At 37.8% G+C, this 26,140-nt stretch overlaps 1 protein-coding gene across 2 annotated transcripts in view; it reads left to right on the plus strand.

Annotated features, from left to right (window-relative positions):
• The window catches only part of TRIT1 (tRNA isopentenyltransferase 1), a 71,912-nt gene that overhangs the window by 33,045 nt on the left and 12,727 nt on the right, over positions 1 to 26,140 (plus strand). For both annotated transcript variants that reach the window (XM_044668038.1, XM_044668039.1), the window contains 7 exons: positions 6,016 to 6,156; positions 8,826 to 8,924; positions 10,223 to 10,389; positions 15,021 to 15,163; positions 22,257 to 22,368; positions 24,674 to 24,786; positions 25,130 to 25,207. In XM_044668038.1, coding sequence (XP_044523973.1) covers positions 6,016 to 6,156; positions 8,826 to 8,924; positions 10,223 to 10,389; positions 15,021 to 15,163; positions 22,257 to 22,368; positions 24,674 to 24,786; positions 25,130 to 25,207 — 853 coding nt within the window. The remainder of the gene's footprint in view (positions 1 to 6,015; positions 6,157 to 8,825; positions 8,925 to 10,222; positions 10,390 to 15,020; positions 15,164 to 22,256; positions 22,369 to 24,673; positions 24,787 to 25,129; positions 25,208 to 26,140) is intronic.

The following is a 26,140-nucleotide window of genomic DNA, read 5'->3' on the forward strand; positions in this document are numbered from 1 at the left end:
ATTGGACTGTTAGAGATAATGAAGAAGAAGGGGAAAGGAAGGGAATAAGTATATACTACCTTCTACGTATCAGGCTCTGTGCTAATACTTTATATAATTAGTTATTGCTTCATTTGGTCCTCACATAGTCCTAGGAGGTAGGTTATTGTCCCTTTTTTTACAATTGAGGAAACGGAGGCAAATAGAGGTTAATTGACTTGTTCAGGACCATACAATTTCTAAGTGACTGAGGCTTGATTTGAGCTCCAGATTTCCTGATTCCTGACCTGTGTTACAATTAAAAATGATGAAGACTGATATTATAAGAGAAATTAATATTTTATTTGCCATGGCTGATTGAGATAAATCGACCACACGCCTGTAAGAAATCTATTCAAATGCCGCCTCCGCCATTTTCTTCCATACCTTCCCTACTCCTCTCTGTCCCATGGAGTCCGCTCAGGTAGCGAAAGAAGAGAGCTTTTCAAGCCCGCCCTCCGAATTTAAGTCAAGCTCTATGTTGGTTCCCGTTTCTGATGTAATCACGTCAGAAACTGGAAACCCCATTGGATCACGGGGAATGTAGTCTCAAAGTTCCCCACATGTCCACAGGAAGTTTGTAAGATACTTTTAAATGGCACCTCCCTGAATTCCAAACACACACCTGGTGCTATTCAGCTCTGTGAAAGATTTAAGAATTCTGATCAGCTCAATGACTAATCACAGTTCTGAAGCAGGAGTGGGCATATTCTTAGATTTCAAATAGTAAACAAATAACTTTGGAGGGATTTGGTGGATTTGGTCTTGGGGCCTTAGTTTGCTCCTCTCTTCCCCTTTCTAAAGGATTATTGATGAAACATACCATGAGAAGTGAAGGATGTTACAAAATGAGATATAAGATTTTTTTTATGCTTTCAGTGTGGGGATTTGTTTTAGATTATGGCTATTTGTTGTAAGGATGGTGTTCTTTTTCCCCCTTTTTCAATGGAGGTGAAGCTATGAGGCGGGGATAAATTTTTGTTAAATAAAAATTGTTGTGAGTAGTTATTGTTGAAAGAAAAGGAAAGACAGAAGAAGAGTAGGATAAGATACTAATTGGATTTACTTTTCTCTTTGACTTATGGGTAGAATTAAAAAATGCTAGAGCTGAGTGGGACATCAATCCAAGCCCTTCAGGTTACAGATAAGAAAACTGAGACTCTTAGAAAAGCAAAATCCCCAAAGTCATATGACTAGTAAGTAGTAGACTTGGGACTAATTATCAGTTCTCTCAAATGCACTTGTCTTTCAGACTAGAAACATTTTTTGCTTTGAAAGTTTCAAAGAGCCATACAGTTCATACCCATAACATTTTTTGAACATTTGTAGAAGAAAAGCACTGACTTAACAATGCTAAGATACAGTGAATAATACTGCCAGGCACAAGATAAATTGTAGTTAGAAGCTCACCCTTCTTATTGGAGCTTTGTTTTTTTAAATTACTCTATTTCTTGTTTCCCCATTTCCTAACTATTTCTGCTGGAGATAGTTGTTTTCTTTGCTAAAATTAAATCCAGCAGTCATTTATTACATTGTTTTTTCTACTGACTTCAGAAATATCACTATTGAATTCTAGATGAAAACTTACAGTAGCCAAGAGCACGCCCTCATCTCTTCTTGCCAACATTTTTTGAATATTTTAATAATACTTCCTTACATCTCTCTCCAGTCTGTCACTTCTTGCCAAGATTTTGGGAATTTTCTACTGCCTCACGTGTCTATCCAATTCCTTACCCATAGGCTGCCCCTGTACTTTTTTGACAATTGTTTTGTGACATTTTGTAATTTAGATTCTTTACTTCCTCTCCTCCTCCAAGACTGTAAATACTCTATTATAGGTTATATCACTTCTTTCCATATTCCTCATACCTTGACAGAAGACATGTATCATACACAATTAAAAACTCATGAAGGAAATAAAGTGAAATGTGGTGTGCTTAGATCTGCAGTCGAATTTCAACAGTTCCTTCTTTGGCTCTGGATAATATTTTTCATCATGAGTCCCCTGTGAATATCTTGGAAGCTTGCTTTTAGCCAATAGTATAGTCCTTCATAAAGTTAATCATTGTACAGTATTTCTGTTACTTTATATGAATGATATTCTCCTGGTTCTGCTCATTTCACTTTGCGTCTCTTCATATAAGTCTTTTAAGGTTTTTCTGTACAAATAGATTATTTTCCCTTATCTCTGATCTCTTTGGGATACAGACCCAGTGGTGGTATTGCTGGATCAAAGGTCCTTTGGGTGTGCTTCCATATTGTTCTCCATAATGGTTGTATGAGTTCATGGTTCTACCAAAAGTGCATTAGTCTTCCAGTTTTCCCACATCCCCTCCAGTATTTACCATTTTCCTTTTTGGTTATATTAGCCAGTCTGATAGGAATAAGTTGGTATCTCAGAGTTGTTTTAGTTTGTATTTCTCTAATCAGTTGTGATTTGGAGCATTTTTTCATATTACTGGATAGTTTTAATTTCTTCGTCTGAGAACTGCTTGTTCATATTCTTTGACTGTTTATCAATTGGGGAAGGTTTTGTATTCTGTTTGACTCTGAGAAATGAGGCTTTTGTCAGAGACATTTGCTATAAAACATTTTTCTCCATTTTGTTTTTTCCTTCTAATCTTGGTTGCATTGGCTTTGTTTGTACAGAAACTTTTTAACTTAATGTAATTATCAATTTAAAATTATCAATTTCATTTTATAATATGTGTTTTATGACTTTTGGTCATAAGTTTTTCTCTTATCCCTAAGTCTTATAGGTAAACGTTTCCGTGTTCTCGTAATTTGTTTATGGTATTCCATTCATTTCTAGATACAGTATCCATTTTGACTTTATCTTGGTGGATGGTATGAGATGTTGGCCAGGCCAGTTTTCCCAGAGTTTTTGTCAAATAGTGAGTTTTTCCCTCAGTAGTTTGGATCTTTGGGTTTATTGAATATCAGAGTTACTATGACCATTAACTACTGTGTGTTGATTTTCTAATCTATTCCACTGATCCACTACTTTATTTCTTAGTCATTACCAGATTGTTTTGCTGATTACTGCTTTATAATATAGGCAGGTTTGGGTATCTGGCAGGGAAGTTTGCATAGGTTATTAGAGTATAGACAGGCCTGAAATTGGCTAGGCTTCCTTTCCTTTTTTTTTTTTCCTCATTAATTCCTTTGATATTCTTTTCTATATTATCAAGATAAATGTTCATGTAGTTGCTGGGTTTGCTTTAGTAGGTATTTTATATTGTCTATAATCATCTTAAATGGAATTTCCATTTATTTTGCTTTTTTAGGTTTGTTGGTAGTAAATAGAAATGTTGATGATTTGTTTGGGTTTGTTTTGTATCCTTCAACTTTGCTAAAATAGTTAATTGTTTCTATTTGCCCTGTAATCTTAACAGTTTCTTGCTGTGATCACCTTCATTACTCTATTCCAAAACCTTCAGGCTACCTATTGCCTTCCAAATGAAGTATGAACAAAAAATGGCTCTAACCATTTTTGTACAAATCTTCACTGTTTTTATGAACATGATTATTCCCTGCCCTTCACTTTGTGATACATCTCAATTGACCTTCTCTCTTTTTCTCTTTAAAAAAAAAAAAAAATCCAATCTAACTTTCCATCTTAGAATCAGTCTGTGTATTGGTCCTTAGACAGAAGACCAGGATTTAGGACTAAGCAGTGGGGGTCAAGTGACTAGCCCAGAGTCCCTTGGAAGTGTCTTGAGGCCAGAGCTGACCCACGACCTCCCATCTCTAGGCCTGGCTCTCCATCCACTGAGCCATCTCGCTGGCCCATCTCTTTTCCTCTTAACATTTCATTTCTCATCTCTGTGCCTTTAAATTGCCCATCTTTGCCTCTAATATGCTCTTCCTTCTTGCATTTCACCTCAGAGAATCTGTTTTCTTCCTTCATAATAAAGTCAAAATTCTACTTTTACATGAACCCTTTTTTGATTGACCCAATTGCCAGTATTTTCTCTCCAAACTACTCTGTATTTATTTGTATTTTATCTCTATTTCTTTGTCTAAATCTCTTTACTTATGTGTATTTGCTTTCTCCCCCATTAGGGCGTTTCTCATTAGTTAAGTTCCTTGTGAGTAGGGGGTTATTATTCCTGTTGTTTCCTCACCTCTTAGCACTTAGGTTTTAGAACCCTTGATTGATTGGATGTTCTATACAGATTGATTGATAGCACTGTCACCAGGGTGATCTCAGCAATATTTTCAGTCTTTTCTTTCTTTGAGTACTTGATTAGATAACTTTCTTGTTTCAAATCCTACTTTCTGCCTTAGAATCAATACTAGTTATGGGTTCCGAAGCTGAAAAGCAGTAATGACTAGGCAATGGGGGGGTGTGTGATTTGTCCAGGGTCACATGGCTAGGAAGTGTCTGAAGTCAGATCTGATCCCTGGACCTTGGGTCTTCGAGCCTGGCTCTCAACCCACTGAACCATTTAGCTGGCTTATAAATTATCCCCAGTTAACTTATAAGAAAGGGGAAATGTAAAGTTAGAAAAACTTTTTAATATTTGAAGGAATCTTTGTTAATTGTGTTTACTGTAACTGTATCTTGAAGGATTTTTTTTTTTCCAAATATTTTTAGACATGTCTTTACCTGGTACCTTATGTTTGGAAAAGGGTGAGACTCAACTTTTACTAGTCAGAATGACAGATAAAGAGCCAGCAGACAAGATGTTCCTGTTTGGGTAATGAGACTTTTGCTTACTGACCTTCAAAGCAGAGTTCATGAAAATCACAGTCCTTTCTGCACCATAGTTAAAGGGTGCAATATGAATGAAGATCTGGAATAGAAGACTGAGAGTTGATCAGACAGGTGTAAGAGGAGAACCAGGAGAAATGTCGTGAAAATGTAGGAAAGACTGGTCCAACATTGTCTAATGCAGCTAGGTGGCACAGTAGGTAGAGCCTGTAGTCGGGAAGACCCGAGTTCAAATTCAACCCCCAAAATTTAATTGTGTGACCTTGGGTAAGTCACTTAATTTTTATTTACTTCAATTTCTTCATCTGTAAAATGGGGATAATAATGATAATAGTATCTACTTTGCTAGTTGTGGGGATCAAATGAGATATTTTTAAGCACTTACCTAAGACCCTGGCATGTTGTAGGTGGTATATAAATGCTTGTTCCCTCCCCAGCCCCAACCTACTTTGCCCAAAGGCTTCAGAGAGGTCAAGTCTTGAGAATATAGTCCATAAGATTGAGTCATTGAGGGATTGTTGGTAATTTTGATGAGAGCAATAAACTTTAAGGGGTTATAGAATTGAGAACTCTTTATTATTTGGGACCCTAACATCATTTTCGTAGACTTAATAATATATAGGTGGTAATGTGGATAAAGTGAGCAATAGATGTTTGCAGAGAAGCAGACCTATCTGAAAACTGGCTTGTCTAAATTCTAAGTACCATTCGTAAACAATTGAAATGTCAACACATTTCAAAAGAGAGCTATTATCATGCAGAATTTCACCTTAATTTTGCCTTGTGACAAACTGAATAAACAAAACAGAATCCATTATGAGGTACTTATAGACACTTAGTCTTTGAGAACCTTTTTTAGACTCAAAACTGTATACTTAATTCTGCTTTTATCATTGGAGCTAATAGTCCTTATTTGATAGAAAAGCCCCTATTCCATCTGCTTCTAATATGTCTAGAGCAGTGGTTCTTAACCTGGAAGTCTGTAGAGTTGGTTTTTAAGTATTTTGATAACTGTATTTTAGTATAATTGGTTTCTTCTTATACTTTATGCATTTAAAAATCTTGAAAAAGAGTCCATATACTTTACCAGATTGCCAGAAGGGTGTTTGACAGTTAAAAAAAAAAAGTTAAGAATTCCTGGTTTTAGGTGTTATATAAATTGAAGTCTTTGGTGCCCAAGACAGACCCCATCTGTGTTCATGTTTGGGGGAGGGGACTTTTGATCTATATTATGCGAAGGAAACAGTTCAATTTTCTTCTTTTAATTTTCTCTTCTGTAGGTATATGAGGGTCTAAATATCATCACCAACAAGGTTTCCCCCCAAGAACAGAGACTCTGCCAGCACCATATGATCAGCTTTGTGGATCCCCTTGTGATGAATTACACTGTGGTGGACTTCAGGAACAAAGCAACTGCCCTAATATCCTTCAGGAAAGCAGGCAGCTGGTTTGGGAGGATGGAGGAGTGGGGGGTGGGGGTGGGGGGACAGTAACCAGAGACAGAAAAAATGTCTCATATTTCATTGTAGCATGCTTTACCCTGCACTGAGAAGACCTAAGGGCTTGGACTAGAAGATTCTAACGACCCTTCCAATTCTAATTTCTGTGACTGAAGTAGTAGCAAGAATTGATATTTCTCTATTGCAAACACCAACAGTGTGCAGAACAGTTTTACTCTGTAGTATTCTATTCAGATCCTATTTGAAGATCCTATTCAGATCCTCAAAGCTTTGAGAAGTTGAAGAGTAGCAAATAATAAATAGTCCATTCTTTTTACCAAGTTGTTTTTAATTCATACCATCCTTACCATGACTCTTCTCCACCCTTAGCTCCAAACAAAATAACATATACTTTTGAATTGTTTGGGGAAAACAGATATAGCACAATGAATGAAATACTTTTTTTTCAAATTTACTTTTCTGAAATAGTTATTGTTGAAATAAGGTTATCTCCCAAAGTATCAAATGTGGCATAAAGGAAAAAAACAGTCCAAATGAGCAGAAAGACTAAGAAACTGTGATCTTACAGATGTCATTTCCAGTCACTGGTCCTCATTTTCCTCTTCTGGAAGGGTTGGATTAAATTATCTGTAAGGTCTTTTCCCCCTAGATTCTAATTCTAGACCTGTTATCTCTCTTTAAGCCATAAAATAGGAATGAAGATTCCTATCTTTGGTTGTTTCAAAGATTAGATGTTAACTTTTTATTTAAAAAAAATTTTTTTAAACCCTTACCTTCCTTCTTAGGATCAATACTATGTATTGGTTCTAAGGCAGAAGAGTGGTAAGGGGTAGGCAATGGGGGTGAAGTGACTTGCCCATGGTCACACAGCTAGGAAGTGTCTGAGGCCAGATTTGAATCCAAGACCTCCTGTCTCTAGACCTGGCTCTTAATCCACTGAGCCACCTAGCTGCCCCCTAGATGTTAACTTTTAACTAACCCGTAAAAGTGCTTTAGAAATCTAAGATATTATTAAGCAGATTTTTAGGGCAGAAAGATCTTTTTAAAACTGGAGTGATAATAAGAATTCAAAGGGATAGTGATATATTATTTATATGTTCATAATCTAAGTGAACACTGTAGGAAGAATAATTTAGTTACTGACCAAACTATTGAGCATTCTTTTCTATGACCTGGCCTCCCCCCACCCCCTTTTTTTTTTTTTTTTTTTTTTTTTAATTTTATTTAACTCTTACCTTCCATCTTAGAATTAATACTCTGTATTGGTTCCAAGGCAAAAGAACAGTAAGGGCTAGGCAGTGGGGGGGTTAAGTGACTTACCCAGGATCACACAGCTAGAAAGTGTCTGAGGTCAGATTTGAACCTAGGACCTCCTGTCTCTGGGCCTGACTCATTCCACTGAGGCACTCGGCTCCCCCTTATATCCTCTTTTTTTAATCAAAAGATTTAAACAACATAGTATTTTAAGAAATTTATTTGTTGTTGACTTGAGTTTTAGCTTCCCCAAGAGTTGAATTTAAAAGTAATGGGTGAACCTTAGAAAAAATAACTTTTTATTTGGGTAGAGTCTTTGTTTCTTTTTAAACTTTAAACTTATGGTTTTAGATTGCTTATTTCCCTCTGCATTCCTCCTGGGGGGGGGGGGGGGAAGAATTGCTACCCTTGCCCTTCAGGCTTTACTATCCAGGGATTCCTGGGAAGAAGTTTATAAATAATCCTTTATCTGAGTGTTGAAAGACTTCTTTATCTAGTGCCTTTGGGTGTAAGGCACTCCATAGGGCAAATGACCTGTTCTACCGGCACTATGAAGACAGGAATTAAAATATATTAGAACACACCTAATACCACCTGACTTTGGATAAAGGATTTTAAAAGTAACTGATTGCCTCAGAATGTATACTCCTATATCACAGGTCATGATTCCATTCTGGAATATACTGGAAGAGTTGTAGAAATAGGAGTCCCAAGACCTGGTTTTAAGTCTCAGCTCAAAAGGTGACTTCATGTGTGGCTTTGGGCAAGTTTCCTTTCTGGGCCCTTGTTTTTCTCCTCTTTAAAATGAAGTAGACCAAATGATTTTTAAATTCCCTTCTAGGTGTAATAGCTGATGGAATTCTGTAAGAAATAGATCTATTTTTGTCCCATTTTTCTAGAACCAACTGTCCAGCCACACATGTTTAGGTAGCAAAAGCATGGCTACATAGCCAGGAACTGGAGAATTTGTATGAAATGCAGACTCGTTTTCTTAGATGTCTAACATTGTTCTAGATTGGTTAATTTGCCCTATGATCTTCTGGTAGAAAAAAGTCTCTGTAAGAATACTTTACCTTTTCCCCTCCAGCCTCCCAACCAAAAGATTATAGTTTCTCACTGATATCTTCAGAAGAAATAGCATTCTGATGCAAGATACCATAGTCTAGTGAAAATGCTTTAAACATCAGCTTAAGAGACCTGGCTCAAGCTATATTACTAACTAGTGTGACCTGTGACCTAAAGTTTGACTTTGATTGATTCTTAGTCTCAGTGTCCTCTTGTGTAAAATGAAGGAGTTCAACTACATGGTTTCCATACACTTTTCCTACTTAAAAACTCTGATTGTACCATTTGATACTATGTTTCTTAATGTTTACATTGAAGATATATTTGCTCGAGAGAAGATCCCAATTATTGTGGGAGGTACTAATTATTATATTGAATCCTTGCTCTGGAAAGTTCTGATCAATACCAAGGTATGTTGGCTGAAAGATTTCTTCTTTATTCCATGATAAATTTTATTAGCAAGAGAAGGCAAATACAAGTTTCTTTTTGACATGGACAGCAGCTGTCATTTTCCCATTTAACATTCTTGATGGAAATGCTGGCTGCATGCATACCATTTGTTTCTTCTGGCCTGCCTTAGGGCAGGACATGTGAGGGACAAACTGCCTTTCCTAGAGTTAATTAACATCTTCATACAAATTTACTGTAGTCTTTATAATGTGTTTCTTTAAATAAATATTGCCTGTTGTATAGAGCAGCATAGTGTGTTGGGGGAGTGGTTGGTATCTTTTGATAAGACTTCCCTCATGGCTTTTACAGTCTCTTGGGAGATATGGCACATCTGTAAATCACTCCTATATGAAATGATGTGTGATGAGTGCTTCAGAGAGGTTCAAAAAGTATTGTTTTTGGTGTCAGTGGGACAAGGTCATCTCAGGCCTTTAGAAAGACCTCCTGAAAGAAGGAGCATTTGGGTTTGGCTTTAATGGTTGGGTAATTTCAGTAAGAGAGAGTAAAAGACCTAATAGATATTACATAGAGATATAAGCCAAAACATGGAGTTGAGAGGGAACAGAGCATGTGAGTAGACAGCATACAGGCCAATTTGACTATAAGGGGGAATAATAAAAGTTAGGACTGGAAAGGTAGGATGACTTCAGATTCTTGGAGGGCATTGAATGCCAGGCTGAGGAGTTTGGACATTAATTGTGTTGTACGTATTTAGGGAGCCATTAAACTTTTTTTTTTTTAAGCAAAGAAATAGAGATATTACCATATCTAAAAGGCTTAATCATTATTTGACAGCTTACCTCAGACCTCTTTAAGTTGTGGACTACATTGTCTTAAAATTGTCTTAACCTTATCTTTTTGTGAGGGACTTTATTGAATATAAGGGTTTTTAAAAAAAAAAAAAAAAAACCTTATCTTCTGTCTTGGAATCAGTACTGAGTATTGATTCCATGGTAAGGGATAGGTAAATGAGATGAAGTGACTTGCCCATGGTCATATAGCTAGGAAGTGTCAGAGGCCAGACTTGAACCCATGACCTCCCAACTCCAGGCCTGGCACTCTATCCATCGAAGCACTTAGTTGCCCTTTATGTGAGGCTTTTAAAAATATTCTAATGTATTAGCAATTCTTTTGTTTATAATCAGTGTTATTGAGATTAAAGCCCTTGGCATGGTGGGGGTGGTCTTGGGCCCATCACTTTTCTGACCAGAAAACAGGGTATTTTCATTTTTTTAAAAAAATTTTTTTGTAATCCCAGGGAGAAGCTCTTTATTCTTCAAAGGAAATATGTAAGGAAGAGAAAGTGACCGACAGAAAAATGGAATTGGAAAAAATGGATGGCCATGAATTGCATTACCGGCTAAGCCAGGTGGACCCAGAAATGGCAGCCAAACTGCACCCACATGATAAACGTAAAATAGCTAGGTGAGATGACCTGACCAAGCCTGGCTGATCTCAAATTTCTAAAAAAAAAAAAAAAAAGTTGTGGCCTAAAAGCCGTTCCTAACCTTTTCCAAAGGAGAAATTCTGGTGTAGAAAGTGGGGAAGAGGAGGAATAAAAGAGATTGCAACAGTTTGGTGGATTCTGACAACACAAGTCATTTGGGGGAGGATGGGACAAGTAGGAGATGTTGACAATGCAAATCATTTGGGGGATGGAATAGAAGGAGCTGCCCCTAATCTGGAAATCCCCATGGACCAGTGGAAGAGTAGCATGGCAACTGTTCAGAGTTGCTTTAAGATTAACTGGTCAATCCTGATAGACCTGTTGAGGGAGCCTTGGGCTGTTGTCTCAATACCACTCCCCCATAAATAGTTGCACCCTACTTTGTTGGTACACTATATAGCACAATTCCCTGGGGCCTCTGAGATCTGGGTTCATTTTCTATTTGATCTTTGCTTGTATAACAGTTTTCATGTATTTTTCTTTCTGGCATCCAATCCATTTACACTGGGACTTTTATTTGTTTTGCTTGATTGTTTCTACAATATCAAGTTCCACACATGACATCTTTCACATCAGAGGGGTGTGTGGGAGGTGAATTTTTTTTTATACCTTATGCCTGCTCAGCTCCTGTATCCATACTTACGGAATCACCCTGAGGGATAAGATCTGATGAGGCAGCAGTTTGTGGTGGTGAGAAAGCAGAATTTGGAATCTGGAAGGAGTCTTCTTCTTAGTACTGATGTGAACAGGCAAGATTTCATGCCTAGTACCAAATTCTACAACTTCTTAGGCACTCTGAACTGAAATCATGTCCAGATAGAAATTGAAGAACAAGAATTATGTAAGGATCTAGTTCCTTGCCAGGTGAACTTTTCTGTTACAAGTGACACCAATTTGTCATGATCAAAGAAAGGGAAGGAATTCCTGTGTTTGTTGTATTATTATTTCACTTACTGGTCTTGTCAGGTATTATGCTATACTCTTTAGAAATGACTTTACTAGTTAAAAGATCATAAATACTTCAAAGATCCTAACTTTGACTTTTCATTGAGATACAAATTGTTCGAAAATGTCTGATAGACTTTCTTCTCTTGAGTCTTCCTTAGGTAATTGTTGTCTGCTATTGTTAAAAGAAATGGAGGATTGATGATAGAGATATGTATATGATTTTAACATTATACAAAGTGTTTATTTTTAGATTTTCTCTTACTGAAGTTCCACCCACTACTTTTCACTGCTGGAATTGAATTAAGTAAATGGTTATTGGCACATGTTATAGACTTAGTTACTTTTAGGTTTTGGGAAAGATACAACTTGTAGATAACCAGAGTGACCTCCCTCTTAGAGTATATGAATGATCGTTACAATAATATGGGCTGGGTAAGATCTGTGGAAGAAAAGATTGTTTCTATTACACAGCTTCAGGGGAAGCTTTTAGGAAAAGGTAACATTGGACTTGGGCTTTGGAGGTGACTAAGAATCCAGTACTTGAAAAGAGGAAGTTGCAGGGAGGACTTTCCTGAAGTAATTGGGCAAAAGAAAGTTTGGAAAGATGGAAAATACAAGACACATCTAACTTTAGGAAATGGGAAGAGATAGTAAGAGAAAAATATTTTTCAAGCTCAAATGTGGTCACCTGAGTGATCAAGTATCCTGGATTTAGGACTTCGTTTTCTGATTCTGTCTTCCCCTAAAGTATTTCAGAAGGAGAAATTGATGGTACTATAACAGCATATGTGTGCACTCTCTTACCCAAAAATATCTTTTATTCAACTTAAATGTTTTTAAAAGTTGAAGTGTAGTAGATAGATGAATATGTCTTTTGTGCTATGGAAAGGGTAATCTAAAGAAACCTGATTAGAGAAACTTTCCAGAATGTAATTTTAACAAAGATATATTAAGTCACTGCTATGTATAAAACAGTGCTGTACATTAGAGATTAAAATATGAAAAAGACCCAGTTCTCACTTCTAAGAAACTTAAAATCTAATGGAAGGATAGAATGTTAGGTATACAAATGAATATAAAATAAGCAGGGAGAAATGGTTTTTAGTTAGAGAAGACCAGGGAATGTTATGTGTGTTAGGAGATGGCCTTTAAGCTTTAAAGAAAGAGAAAGATTTCAGTGGGTGATGAGGAGTTAGTTTATTTTGGCATGGGGAACAGCTTGTATTAAGTGTATAGAGATGGGAAAGTACAAGATAAGATCATGGTACACCTAGTAATCCAGCTTGCCTAAAATGTAGATGAGTAAAGGAGGCAATAGAGACATTTTGACTTCATTTAAGGAAATATTTCCTAAGAAAGCTCTCTGAATGTGGAATAAGGCAGGTTTAATGGGTACTCATTTACTTCAAGAAGAGGCTGGATAACTAGTTGTCAGGAATGAATTGGGACTGAGATCCCTGTGAGATGCTATAATCCTCAGAAAGATAAAACAGATCCTGGAAAGCCTACCAACCTAGCAAAGGGATTTGTGTTTGAGTGACAAGGGGTAGCAGCAAGGCATGGTGGGTAGAGGGCAGTCAACTTGTAGTCAGAAAGACCACCTGGGTTTTGATCTTGCTTCTGATTGAGCTGAATGAGAATGACTACCTCACTTAGCTATCTGAATCTAGGTTCTGCATCTATAAAGATCATAATTGTTATTCAGTGTTTTCCATTGTGTCCCACTCTTTGTGATCCCATCTGGGGTTTTCTTGGCAGAAATACTGGAGTGGTTTACTATTTCCTTCTCTGAGTCATTTTATGGATGAGGAACTGAAGTAAACAGGTTAAGTGATTTGCTTAGGGTCACACAGCTAGGAAGTGACTACTCAGATTCACACTTTTCTAGTAAGCGTCTAAAGTGGAATTTGAACCTCCATTTTGCCTCCATTATCAAGAGTAAAAGGTAGCCAATGGCTAGACTCTGGGCAACACTGATATCGCCACAGTATTAAGGCTAGAAGAAAACTTTAGCATGGTGGATGGTGTTTTTTGTTTGTTTGGTTTTTTTTTTTTTTTTACAGGGTTTACAGGAGGCCTTGGATCAGTCTAAGATGATGAAAAGGTATGAGAGTACACACCAGTCAGATTAAAAATGGTGAAGGAAGCACCTCATATTCTTAACTCAAAGAAGGTGACATGTATTAAGAAGAGCTTTGTAAACCTTCAAACTATCAACAAGCAGAGAGACCATTCCAGGCATCAGGGATAGTGTATACAAAAGCATACAATCAGTAAAGTCAGTCAGCATTTATTAAATCCTTATTTGGGCATTGTGTTAAGCTCTGAAGTTAAAAATACCTAACAAGATAGTCCTGTTCTCAAGGAGTTTGCATTCTAATTCAGGAAGACAACACTAAAAAGAAATTGAAAAGGGATTGAAGAAGGAATCACATGAGGGTATGGTAAAGCCTTAGAACAGAGAGTGTTGGGGCATCTAGATGGCATAGTGGGCACTGTGCCAGATTTGGATTCAGGAGGATCTGGGTTCAAATTTGACTTCAGACATTTATCCGAAGTGTGACTCGGGGCAAGTCCTTTAACCTAGATTACCTAAGCCCTTGCTTCTCCTCTGTCTTAGAATTGATACTAAGACAGATGGCAAGAGTTATATTTTATTTTAAAAAGGAAGAAGAAAATGATGATGAGTGGGGGGAGGGGTGAAGGCTGGGTTATGAAGGCCTTTGAATACTAGACAGAGCAGGCAGTAGGGGTCCTCTGGAGGTGATTGAGTAGGGGGGAGGGGGGTGACATGAGTTGGTCCTGCTCTTTAGGAAAATCAGTTTCATGCCTCAATGAAGGATGAATTGGAGTGGGGAAAGACTTTAGTCTGGCACACCCACCGGTAGGCTGTTACAGTAGTCCAGGCTTGAGGTGATGAGGGCCTGCACTGGGATGGTGGCAGTGGCAGAGGAGGAAGGGGATGAATTTGAGAGATGCTACAAAAGTGAAAACTACAAACCTTAGCAACAACTTAGATATAAGGGGCGTGAAAGACAGTGAGGAATCCAGGATGACTTCTAGGTTGGGAGCTTGAGAAACTAGGAGGATAGTGTTGCCCTCTACAGTAATAAGGAAGGTAAGAGGTGGTAGGGGAAAGTTTTAGGGGGACAGATAATGAGTTCCATTTTAGACATAATGAATTTCAGATGTATACTGGACATCCATTTCAAGATGTCTGAAAGACAGTTGGAGATATAAGATTGGAGGTCAGCAGAGTGTTTAAGACAGGATAGGTAGATTTGAGAATTGTTCTCATAGAGATGGTAATTAAATCCATGGGACCGATGAGATCACTGGGTGAAGTAGGAGAGAGGGAGAAGAGACAGACACAGTTTGGTCCTGGAATTGTTTAGCTGATTCAGGAAAGGAATACTAGATTGAAAAGGTTAGTCATTTCTCTGACCCTTTTTCTACTTTTTTAGACTTTTTCTGATTGGCAGATTTGGAGTAGCTTTGAGCTTTCCAACCAACAAGTCATTTATTTAGTTATAGCTATGTTGTGAGAATGAGTTGGCCAGTTTGGTAACAGCTTCCCTCCTGGCTAAGCCTGTTAACACAGACTAAACATCTGTTTCCTATTGGCCTTTCAGGGAGTCTTATTATTTTTTTAATGTTTTAGGAGTTTGCAAGTGTTTGAAGAAACAGGAATCTCACATAGTGAACTGCTCAGTCGTCAACATGCAGAAGAAGGTGGGGGCCCCCTAGGAGGCCCCTTGAAGTTCTCTAACCCCTGTATCTTCTGGTTACATGCAGATCAAGCAGGTAAGAAAATAATTTTCAAGGATTCTTCTAAAAATGTGATGCTCTGAGAAATGTAGACCCTTTGAGGCACCACATAATTTCCTTAAATCCAGTCCCCATTAACCAGGAAAAAGATAATGCTTTCACCAAGGTGGGGAAATACCCTCTGCAAGTACAGTTCAGCACCTTCTCTACAACTGATAATCTTTTTTCTTTAATTTTTAAAAAACATTTTATTTTTCCTCCAATTACATGTAAAAATCACTTTAACATTTTTTTTTAAATTTTGAGTTCCAAACTCTTCTCTTCCCTTCCTGAGATGACAATCTGATATAGATTTTATATGTGCACTCATGTGAAACTTATTTCCATATTGGTCATTTTGTGGAAGAGATCTCAACAAACCCCAAAAAAGAAGAAAAAGGATACTGTGTTTTAGTCTGCATTTAGACTCCATTAATTCTTTCTCTGGAGGTAGATGGCATTTTTCATCATGAGTTTCTGGGATTGTCTTGGATCTCGCTATTGCTGAGAATACCTAATTCATAAATGTTCATGAAAAAATATTGTTGTTACTGTGTACAACATTCTTCTGATTCTGTTCACTTCCCTTTGCATCAGTTCATGTAAGTCTGACCAGATACAATTAGTGGGCTTAAGAGTTGCCTAGAGCACTGAGCCAATAAGTGATTTGTCCCATAGCCAATATATGTTAGAGGTAGGACTCGAACCCAGGTCTTCTTGGCTTTGAAGTCTCTCCAGCTACTATACCAGTAAACTCAAATATATGAGGTTGTATATTGACATTAGGAAAACCACAGATTAAGATTATCTATACTGAATTAGGTTATTTTTGTTAAACATTTCCTAGTTACATTTTAATCTGGTTTGAGCCCCACTGGAAGCCGAGTTTGATACCCTCCTTTCTCCTACTCACTTCAGTGACTTTGGTCAAAAAGAAGCTAGAGAGGGTAACTGTGGACAGAGCTCCAGACCCGAGTTGGGAGGACTTGGTTTCAAATGTTACCTCAGACATGTCTTAGCTATGTGACCTTACCACAATTGCCTAACTCTTGCTGCTCATCTGACTTAGAATTGTTATTGACTCAGAAGGTAAGGGTTTTTTATTTTGTTTTTTTAAAGAAGCTAGAATCTAGCTCCTCTGAGATCATTAGACACCAACTCCAGTATTCTTTCACCTGTACCATGATACCTACAATACATTTAAGTACTTTGAAATAAGGAAATTGATAGGATGTAATGAAGATCAAGGATCCAGTATAGATTGAGAAACTATAGGATTTTGTCAGAAAGAAACTCTCAAATTTATCTTAAAAATATAGTTGCCATGTAAAATAAATTTTATAATCCCTCTTACATGTGTAAGCCCCAAATGGCAGTCACGTAGTTATGTATATGACTGCCAGATACGAATTAGAGGTCATCTTGGACAACCCACTCATGAATCACAAATGTCCTGTGACATTATTCTCTACAAGAAATAGTCTAGTCTCTTATTGATTAACTCCAGTGAAGAGTAGCCCATCATCTCGTAAGGAAGCCCATAATACTTTTTTAAAGATAGTTCTAATTATCAAGAAAGTATTTTTAGTATTTAGAGCTGGAAATTATCTGATTCAGCTCTCCCATTTTTACAGATGAAGAAAGATCTGTAGAGTTCAAGTTACTTGTCTAATTAGAAATATAAGTAGTAAGTGGTAGAATCACCATTCAAACCCTGGTTTTCTGAATCCACAACACCACACATGTCTATATGTGTTGAATTGAGTTTCCTGTAATCTTTATCCATCACAACTAAGTGGTATAGTAGATATAGGGTCTGAAGTCAGGAAGACCTGAGTTCAAATCCAGCCTCAGACAGTTACTAATTTGTGACCCTGGGCAAGTCACTTTACTCGGTTTGCTTCAGTTTCCTCATCGGTAAAATGATTTTCAGAAGGAAATGGCAAATAACTCCAGTATCTTTGCCAGGAAAACCCCAAATGGGATCATACAAAAAGATGGATATGCCTGAAATGACTCAACAACAAAATCTTAACTACTTATTTCAGTTCTACCCTCTGTAGCCAAAGAGAATAAATAAAGAAATTAAATTCTTCTTCCTCACTAGTTCATCAGATTTTTAAGAGAATTATATCTAAAATAATTCAAGAAACATTTATGAAATATCAAAGATATGCAAAGTGTTGTTTTAAGTGCTACAGATACAAAGAGAAAGGAAAGGCATTCTTTAATGAGTTTACATTTGAGATACAATATGTAAACAAGATGATTGAGAGTTTAATCACTAGAGGATAAGGAAAGATTTCCAAAAGCTACTGACCAGAAAAGAGAGTGAGCTAATAGAAATAATTTGCATTAAGCCTGGAAAAGCAAACTAGAGCCACAGTATAAAATGCTTTAAATGACAAACTAAGAGGTTTTCATTTTATCTCAATAAAAACAGATGGCTATCAAAAGATTGAGAGCAGAGGAGTGACATGATTGGACTTGGTCTTCAGAAATAGTAAAAAAAATTGTGCCCAGGGATTGAGAAAGAGGGAGGTTGGCACTAGGAATTCAACTAGGAAGCTAAATAGTCCAGGTGAGAGAGAGTAAGGCCTGTGGCCACTTGAGTAGAGAAGAAGGGAAGGAAATCTTTAATTATTAAGCATCTGATACATGCCAGGCATGGTGCTGAGCAATGTACAATTATCTTATCAGATCCTCCCAACAACCTTGGGAGGGAACTGCTATTGTTATATGTCCCATTTTACAGAGGAGGAAACTGAGGCAGAGGTGAAATGCTTTGCCTGAAGTCACAAAGCTAGGAAGTGTCTGAGGCTAGATTTGAACTCAGGTCTTGCCTATTGGCTGCAGATTCAATTCTCTTTCCATTGCCCTCCTTAACTGCCTTAAAAAGAAAGGAAGGATTTGAGAAATGCTGATGAGGCAGAATTGAGGAACGAACTTTCATAGCTGACTAGTTGTTGGCAATAGGGAAAGGGAAGAGTCAATGACATTGGAGGGGGCTTCCCTTTTCTAGTCACTGAGGGTGTGCCTACTCTGTTCAGGATTTGGTCTGCAGCTGCTTCTTCATTGTCTTTGTTGGCTAGCTCTGTGTTTCCATCATCTTACCCTGTAGTGCTCTCCCTGTGATAACATTGATTCTGTGGAGCTGTTGCCTTTATGTCCATAGATATGGGGTAGATTCCATGCTCTTTGTCCATCATCTGGCCTTTCCTCTTAATTTTTGATCAAGAAGACATTTTTATTAAACCTTTACTTTCTGTTTTAGTCACCTAGGTGCCCACCAACAAGATGATTCTTTCAATAGATCCTTTTATAATAGGATATCTTGTCCTTTCACCATCCTTGTCATCCTCCAGATGTGTTCTGACTTGCCACACTGAGTTAGCAATTGTGGATTAAATGCTTACGCTGTGCCAGGAACTGCACTTAGGGGGATACAGAGAAAGGCAAAAACAGTCCCTGTTAAGGAATTCATACTCTTAATGGGGAAGGCAGTGGGCCAACAACTCTGCATTGTTCTCTCCAGAATGTACACCAATGCCCTAGAAACCTCTTCTTTCTAGCTTTTACCTCTGGAATTACCACTGCCCCTATAGCCCTTGCCTTTGATCAGCTGGCTTCTCCTAGAACCTCCATTTAAGAAGGGTAGTCAGGCCAGCCTTGTCTCATTCCTCTCCAGACTGCTCTTCTGACTCTCCGAGGCTTCTTCTATAGTGCCCTGCTCTGCCATTCCTCTCTTTTTCCTCTCTCCTCCTATTTCCTTTCTGTTTTCAGTTTTCTTTCCCCCTAAAAATATCAGCTTCTTGAGATCAGGGACTGTTGTTCTGCTTGTGTTTGTATTCCCAAAGCTTAGCAGAGGATTTGGACATAGTTGCTTAGTAAAAGCTTGTTGACTGGATTTGAAAATATATACAGGGCAAATTGGAGATAATCTCAGAAGGAAGACATTAGCATCATGGGGGACCAGGAAGATGTTCTCAAAGAAGGTGGAATTTTAGCTATAATTGGAAAGGAACCAGGAGACAGAGATAAGAAGTGAGCATTCAGGGCGATAATCAACAGCCAGTGGAAATGCTTTGAGTCAGGAGAGGGAATTTTGTGTGAGAGAATCTGCAGTGAGGCTTATGTCCCATAGAGTACTGTAGGAATGAGCCAGGGAAGGATCAGTGTCCCTCTTCCATGGTGGTACCCATTAGTGGACACATTACCCTATTTGTGATCTAATACAGAATACAGTGTGGGCATGTCTTGGATATTCATCATTAGTCATCATTAATGCAGAGTAAGGATGCATCAGCTATTTAGGCAACTATCTAATTATATTAATAGATAGTGAAGTTGGGGTTATTAACTTCTACATCTTCTTTACATAAATCACCCTGTAGTCATATCTCCTGTACTTGTTCATTTTATTTTTTGAACCTAAGTGCAGAACCTTTCAGCTTTGTGTCATCCATAAGTTGATTTCAACAAATACTCTACTGTGTATGGTACTGTGCTACCTTGCTTACCTCTTTCTTCCTCTAGATGACAAACCCTGAATCTTTGAAATGACTTATGTAGGAGACAATAGTAAATGTAATAAATAGGAAAAAAGTAAATATAACTTGGATTAGGTGAATAAATAACTAATTATAGGATCATAGGTTTAGAAGTAGAACAGGGGAAGCTAGATAGGTAGTGCAGTGGAAACAAGCACCAGACCTGAAGTTGGGACTACCTGAATTCAAATCTAGCCTCACACACATTATAGTTATGAGACTCTGGGCAAGTTGTTTAACCTCAATTGCCTTACTGAACTCTTCTGCCTTAGAATCAGGGATTAAAAAAAAGAATTAGAATGGAACTTTAGTCCCACTTCCATGTTCCTTTTATACACAGTGTGAGAGTTGGGGCAGACAATTTCTGAGAGTCTAAAAATGTTTCATTTGTTAGGAATTAGGAAAATGTCTTAAATTCTTCAATTGGCACGATCACAGCACACACCATTTTTGCAGTCATGCTATACCCAGCTCTTCTTTTAAAAAATTAATTAATTATTTTAAAGTATTTTTTCATGGTTGCATGATTCATGTTTTCTTCCTCTCTTCTTCCCTTCCCACCCCAGAGCTGACAAGCAATTCCACTGGGTTATACATCACTGAATACTTATTTCCACATTATTCATTTTTGTAATAGAGCAATCTTTTTAAAACCAAAACTCCAAATCATATACCTATATACACAAGTGATAAATCATATGATTTCTTCTGCATTTCTGCTCCCACAATTCTTTCTCTGGATGTGGACAGCATTCTTTCTCATAAGTTCCTCTGGATTGTCCTGGATCATTGCATTGCTCCTAGTAGCAAAGTCTTTTACCTTTGATCGTCTCAAAATGTTTCAGTTACTGTGTATAATGTTCTCCTGGTTCTGCTCATTTCACTCTGCGTCAGTTCATGGAGGTCTTTCCAGTTCACATGGAATTCCTCCAGTTCATTGTTCCTTTCAGCACAATAATATATTCCATCACCATCAGATACTACAATTTGTTCAGCCATTCCCCAATCAAGGGACACTCCCTCATTTTCCAATTTTTTGCCATCACAAAGAGTGCAGCTATAAATTTTTTTTGTACAGACATTTTTTTTCTCTCTTTGGGGTACAAACCTGGTAGTGGTATGGCTGGATCAAAGGGCATGCATTCTTTTAAAGCCCTTTGGGCATAATTCCAAATTGCCTTCCAGAATGGTTGGATCAATTCACAACTGCACCAGCAACGCATTAGTGTCCCAATTTTGTCACATCCCCTCCAACATTTATTATTTTCCTTTACTGTCATTGGCCAATCTGCTAGGTATGAAGTGGTACCTCAGAGTTGTTTTGATCTGCAGTTCTCTAATTATGAGAGATTTAGAACACTTTTTCATGTGCTTATTGATAGTTTTGATTTCTTCATCTGAAAACTGCCTATTCATATCCCTTGACCATTTGTCAGTTGGCGAATGGCTTGATTTCTTGTACATTTGACTTAGTTCTTTATAAATTTGAGAAACTAGACCCTTGTCAGAGATTTTTGCTAGAAAATTTTTTTCCTAGTTTGTTTCTTCCCTTCTAATTTTGGTTGCATTGGTTTTGTTTGTACAAAACCTTTTAAGCTTAATATAATCAAAATTCTCTTTAGGTCTTGTCTCTATCTCTTGCTTGGTCTTAAATTCTTTCCTTACCCATCGATCTGACAGGTATATTATTCTTTGTTTCCCTTATTATAATTTCCCTCTTTATATTTAAGTCATTTACCTATTTTGAATTTATCTTGGTATAGGGTGTGAAATGTTGATCTAAACCTAAATAGTGGGTTCTTGTCCCCAAAACTGGAATCTTTGGGTTTAGCTAACATTAGCTGACTGAGGTCATTTACCCCAAGGCTATTCCATTGATATACCCTTCTATCTCTTAGCCAGTACCATATTGTTTTGATGATCACTACTTTATAGTGCAGTTTTAAGATCTGGTACTGCTTGGCTACCATCCTTCACATTTTTTTCTTCATTAGTTCTCTTGATATTCTTGATCTTTTGTTCTTCCACATGAACTTTATTATAATTTTTTCTAATTCTATAAAAGTTTTTTGGTATGGTATGATAGGTATGGCACTGAATAAGTAAATTAATTTAGGTAAGATTGTCATTTTCATTAGCTGGTCCTACCAATGAGTAATTTGGGGGGGGGGGTTAGGTTGGCAGTGGGAAAAGAATATCTTTATAAATATTATCTCATTTTACCCTCCTAACAACCCTGGGTATTAGGTCCTTTTATTATTCTAATTTTACAGATAAGCATATTGTGGCCAGTAGAGATTAAATGATTTATCTAGTATCATAAAAGGGAGTAAATATCTGAGGTCTAGTTTGAACTTTAGTGTTCCTGACTACAGGGCCAACACTGGACTACCTAGCTACCTACCTTAGAACAGAAATTTTTTTCTGACCTTTAGTGGTTTGAATTTTGCATAATTAATTTTGTGTACACCTAGTACTAATCATATAAAGAAAGGTCCCAAGTAAATACAGCTTTATTGGTTGATTGATATCAATTGAAGTTCTAGACCAGCGCCTGGATAAGAGAGTGGATGAAATGATAGCTGCTGGGCTTTTAGAAGAGCTGAAGGAATTTCACAGACGCTACAATCAGGAGAAAGTTGCCGAGAATTGGTGAGCATATGAGCACATTACTTTGTCCTTTGATCCCTTTCAGTCGTGTCTAAAAGATCATAGCTCGAAAATTAGTTTCTACCTGTATTATTTTTACTTTATTTGTTGCCTGCTATAATAGGGTTATTGCATGTGGCCCTGCTCAGAGCATATCTGAATTACTCTTTTCAGTCCTCAGAACCACATTTTAGAAAGGGCATTAGGTGCAACCAAAATTAGAAGTGAAGCAACAAATTGGTGATGGAATACTATTGTGCTGAAAGGTGTGATGAACTAGAAGAATTCCATGTGAACTGGAACGACCACCAGGAATTGATGCAGAGTGAAAGGAGCAGAACCAGGAGAACATTGTACACAGAAACTGATACACTGTGGCACAATTGAATGTAATGGACTTTTCTACTAGCAGCAATGCAATGATCCAGGTCAATTCTGAGGGACTTATGAGAAAGAACTGTGGGAGTAGAAACACAGAAGAAAAACATGATCGATCATGTAGTTTGATGTGACTATTATTGGGAATTTTGACTTTCAATGATCATCTTATTGCAAATATTAATAATATGGAAATAGATTTTGAACAATGATACATGTATAACCCAGTGGAATTGCTTCTCAGCTCAGGGAAAGGGGAGGGGAAAGAACATGAATCATGTAACCATGAAAAATCACTCTAAGTAAATTAATTATTTTAAAAAAGAAAGAGAAAGAAAAGGCATTAAGTCAACTAGATGGCTCAATGGATAGAAAGCCAGACTGGAGTTGGGAAGTCCTGGCTTCAAATTTAGTCTTATAAATGGCCTAGTTGTTGACCCTGGGCAAGTCACTTAACCTTAAATGGCTGACCCTTATTGTTCTTCTGCTTGGAATCAATCCTTTGTGTTGATTCTAAAGCAGAAAATAAGGGTTCGTCTTTATTTTTTTAAAGAAAAAGCATACTAGAGAGTGTCTAGGATAATGAAAGAATTGGAGACTGCTGACATTTAAAGATTTACTTGAATAAGCCTGAGGATATTTAGCCAAAAGAGGAAGATACTTGGGGGGGTCATACTAGCTGTCTTCAAGTATTTGAAGAGGGATTCAACTTGTTCTTCTTGATCCTGGTCTATCAAAGAGCATTGGAAAGTTGCAGAGAGATTTAAGAATAAGTAAATTTAAGGAATAATTTTGTAAGAGGGGAATCTAGATATTTAAGGTATGGTTGCCAGAAATCGGATTAACTTGATTTCAAATTAAAAAATAGACCCAACTCAGGATGATTTTTATGGAAGTTTATTTACAATTAGGAAGGTTGAAGGTAGGGAAATAGAGAGAAACTCTGGCCTGGACCAGATAAGAATTTAGAGGTCCCAGCAAAGGAACACAGAGGTTAATTAAACAAGGCTTTTACAATTAGAGAGGCAAGAGAGACCTCCTTGAGGCTAGAGCCTCCGGAAACGCCAAGGAAGGAGAAAGGAAGTCAGCCTAACTTACCCATGTGACAATTCAGAGGGAAGCCGACTGAGGTCTCAGCCAGAGATCCTTCTACACCAAGTTCAAAGTGTCAATTCCCTCTTCTGGAAGTTACCATCATATTTAAAAGATAGCAGCTTTCGTCACTTCTTGCATCCACCTTCAATTTCAAGTGGACAAATGGCAGCCTCAACACTGTTTTGGACTGCCCAAAGGGCAGTCCCTTGTTCTTAATTTGTTACTTATTGTCACGTGTGGGTAACTAATCTTCCCCTCCCCACTTAATTCTAAGTTGGGTGGGGTGGCATTATTTCTGATGGCTAGAGTCTAATAATGAATGAGGATGAGCTAATTCCATTTTCACAATTTCCAGACAATGATGTATAGAAGTGGCATATGCAAGGGGCTGCTAGGTAGCTCAGTGGATTGAGAGCCAGTCCTAGAGAAGGGAGGTCCCAGGTTCAAATCTGGCCTCAGACACTTCCTAGCTTTGTGACTGGGCAAGTCACTTAACCCCTATTGCTTAGCCCCTTACCGCTCTTCTGCCTTAGAACTAATACAGTATTGATTCTAAGACAAAAGGTAAGGATTTAAAAAAAAAACAGTGACATGTGCAGGCACAAGAGGCAGTGGGTGTTTCTTATTGGATATAGTAGGAGTTATCTGGCTACTTGTCAGGGCTGCTTTTACAGGTATTCAGCTAAATGATCTCCACATTCTTTTTGAAACTTTTGAGTATCTGTGTTGCTAAAACTTGTAAGATATTTCCAGGAATGTTTGTTAAGGGGAATCAGGAGGAAATCTCAGTTCAGAGAAATAGATGGTTCATCAGCTGCTTTTTTTCCCCCTCCAGTCAGAACTACCAACACGGCATTTTTCAGTCCATTGGCTTCAAGGAGTTCCATGAATACCTGATCAGGGATGACCAGTGTAATCCAGAAACCAGTAATCTCCTCCTTACAAAAGGTGAAATTTTTTATATAATCCTAGATAATCTTGGGTCAAGTACAAGCTTGATAGCACAGGGTGAGAAAAAAGGTAATAGCAATAATTCCCTCCTCTTTGGTATTTTTAGCAAAATCCTTTCCTCAAGTCTGACTCTATCCACTACCCTTGACATTTTTCCACTTTTGTCAAAATAGCCATGTCCCTGAGCCTGAGGGTCCTCAGAAGCCTTTGTACAGCTGTTCTAAGATGCTCCTCCCTGCTATCCCAAGACTACCTTCTGATCCAAAGTAGTGGCGCTCTGCTTAGTAAGCCCTAAGGACATTGATGCTGGGTACTTGACTTATTCTTTCTTTTCTTTCAGGTATTGAGGCTCTAAAACAAGTGACCAAGAGATATGCTCGGAAACAAAACAAATGGGTCAAAAACCGCTTCTTAAGTCGTAAGTTCCTTGTTTTGCCTTTTTTTTAAACCCATATCTTCTGTCTTAGAATTCATATGAATATTGGTTCCAGGATAGAAGGGCAATAAGGGCTAGGCAGTGGGAGTTGTGACTTGCCCAGGATCACACAGCTAGGAAGTGGCTGAGGTCATTTGAACCTAGGACCTCCCATCTCTAGGCCTGACTCTCCATCCACTGAGCCACCAAATGGTGGCTTATTTCTTACCCCCACCCCCACCCCCACACACACATATACCCCTTTATTTTTTAAACCTTACCTTCTGTCCTGTCTTAAGTATTGATTCTAAGGCAGAAGTGTAATAAGGGCTAGGCAGTTGGGATTAAGTGACTTGCCCAGAGTCATATAGCTAGGAAGTATCTGAGGCCAGATCATCCCAATTCCAGGCCTGGCTCTCTATCTACTGAACCACCTAGCTGCCCCAGTCATAAGTTCTTTATATCAGTCTATCTTGTAGTCTTTTCTTTCATATTGCAGAATAATTACTGCTATCCCTACTTTTAGGCTCTCGCAATCTTTCATAAAATGTAAAAATTCATTTCTAATGCATGTTAATTGGGTTTTCCTTATAAAAATCCAGAAAGAGGGGGGAGGGTGTGTATGTATGTGTCTGTATGTCTGTGCATGTCTCTGTGTCCGTGTGTACACATATGTACCAAGTACCAACTCCATTTTATGAAGGATAAAATTGAAGCTAAGAGAGATTAGTGACTTGCTATGGTCAGACAACAACTAAATTTTAGAGTTAGGATTTGAACTGAAATCTCAAGCCTCCTGATTCAATCAGTCATTCAGTGAATGTTTATGGCAAAAAGACAGTTCTTCTCTTTGAGGAGTTTCACATCTAATAGAGGAGACAGCAAACAAGCAAATACGTGCAAAGCAAGCTCCCTTTCCGTGTATGTGTGTGTGTC

The sequence above is a fragment of the Gracilinanus agilis genome, chromosome 3 (assembly GCF_016433145.1).
Source record: "Gracilinanus agilis isolate LMUSP501 chromosome 3, AgileGrace, whole genome shotgun sequence".
Classification (NCBI taxonomy): Eukaryota; Metazoa; Chordata; class Mammalia; order Didelphimorphia; family Didelphidae; genus Gracilinanus; species Gracilinanus agilis.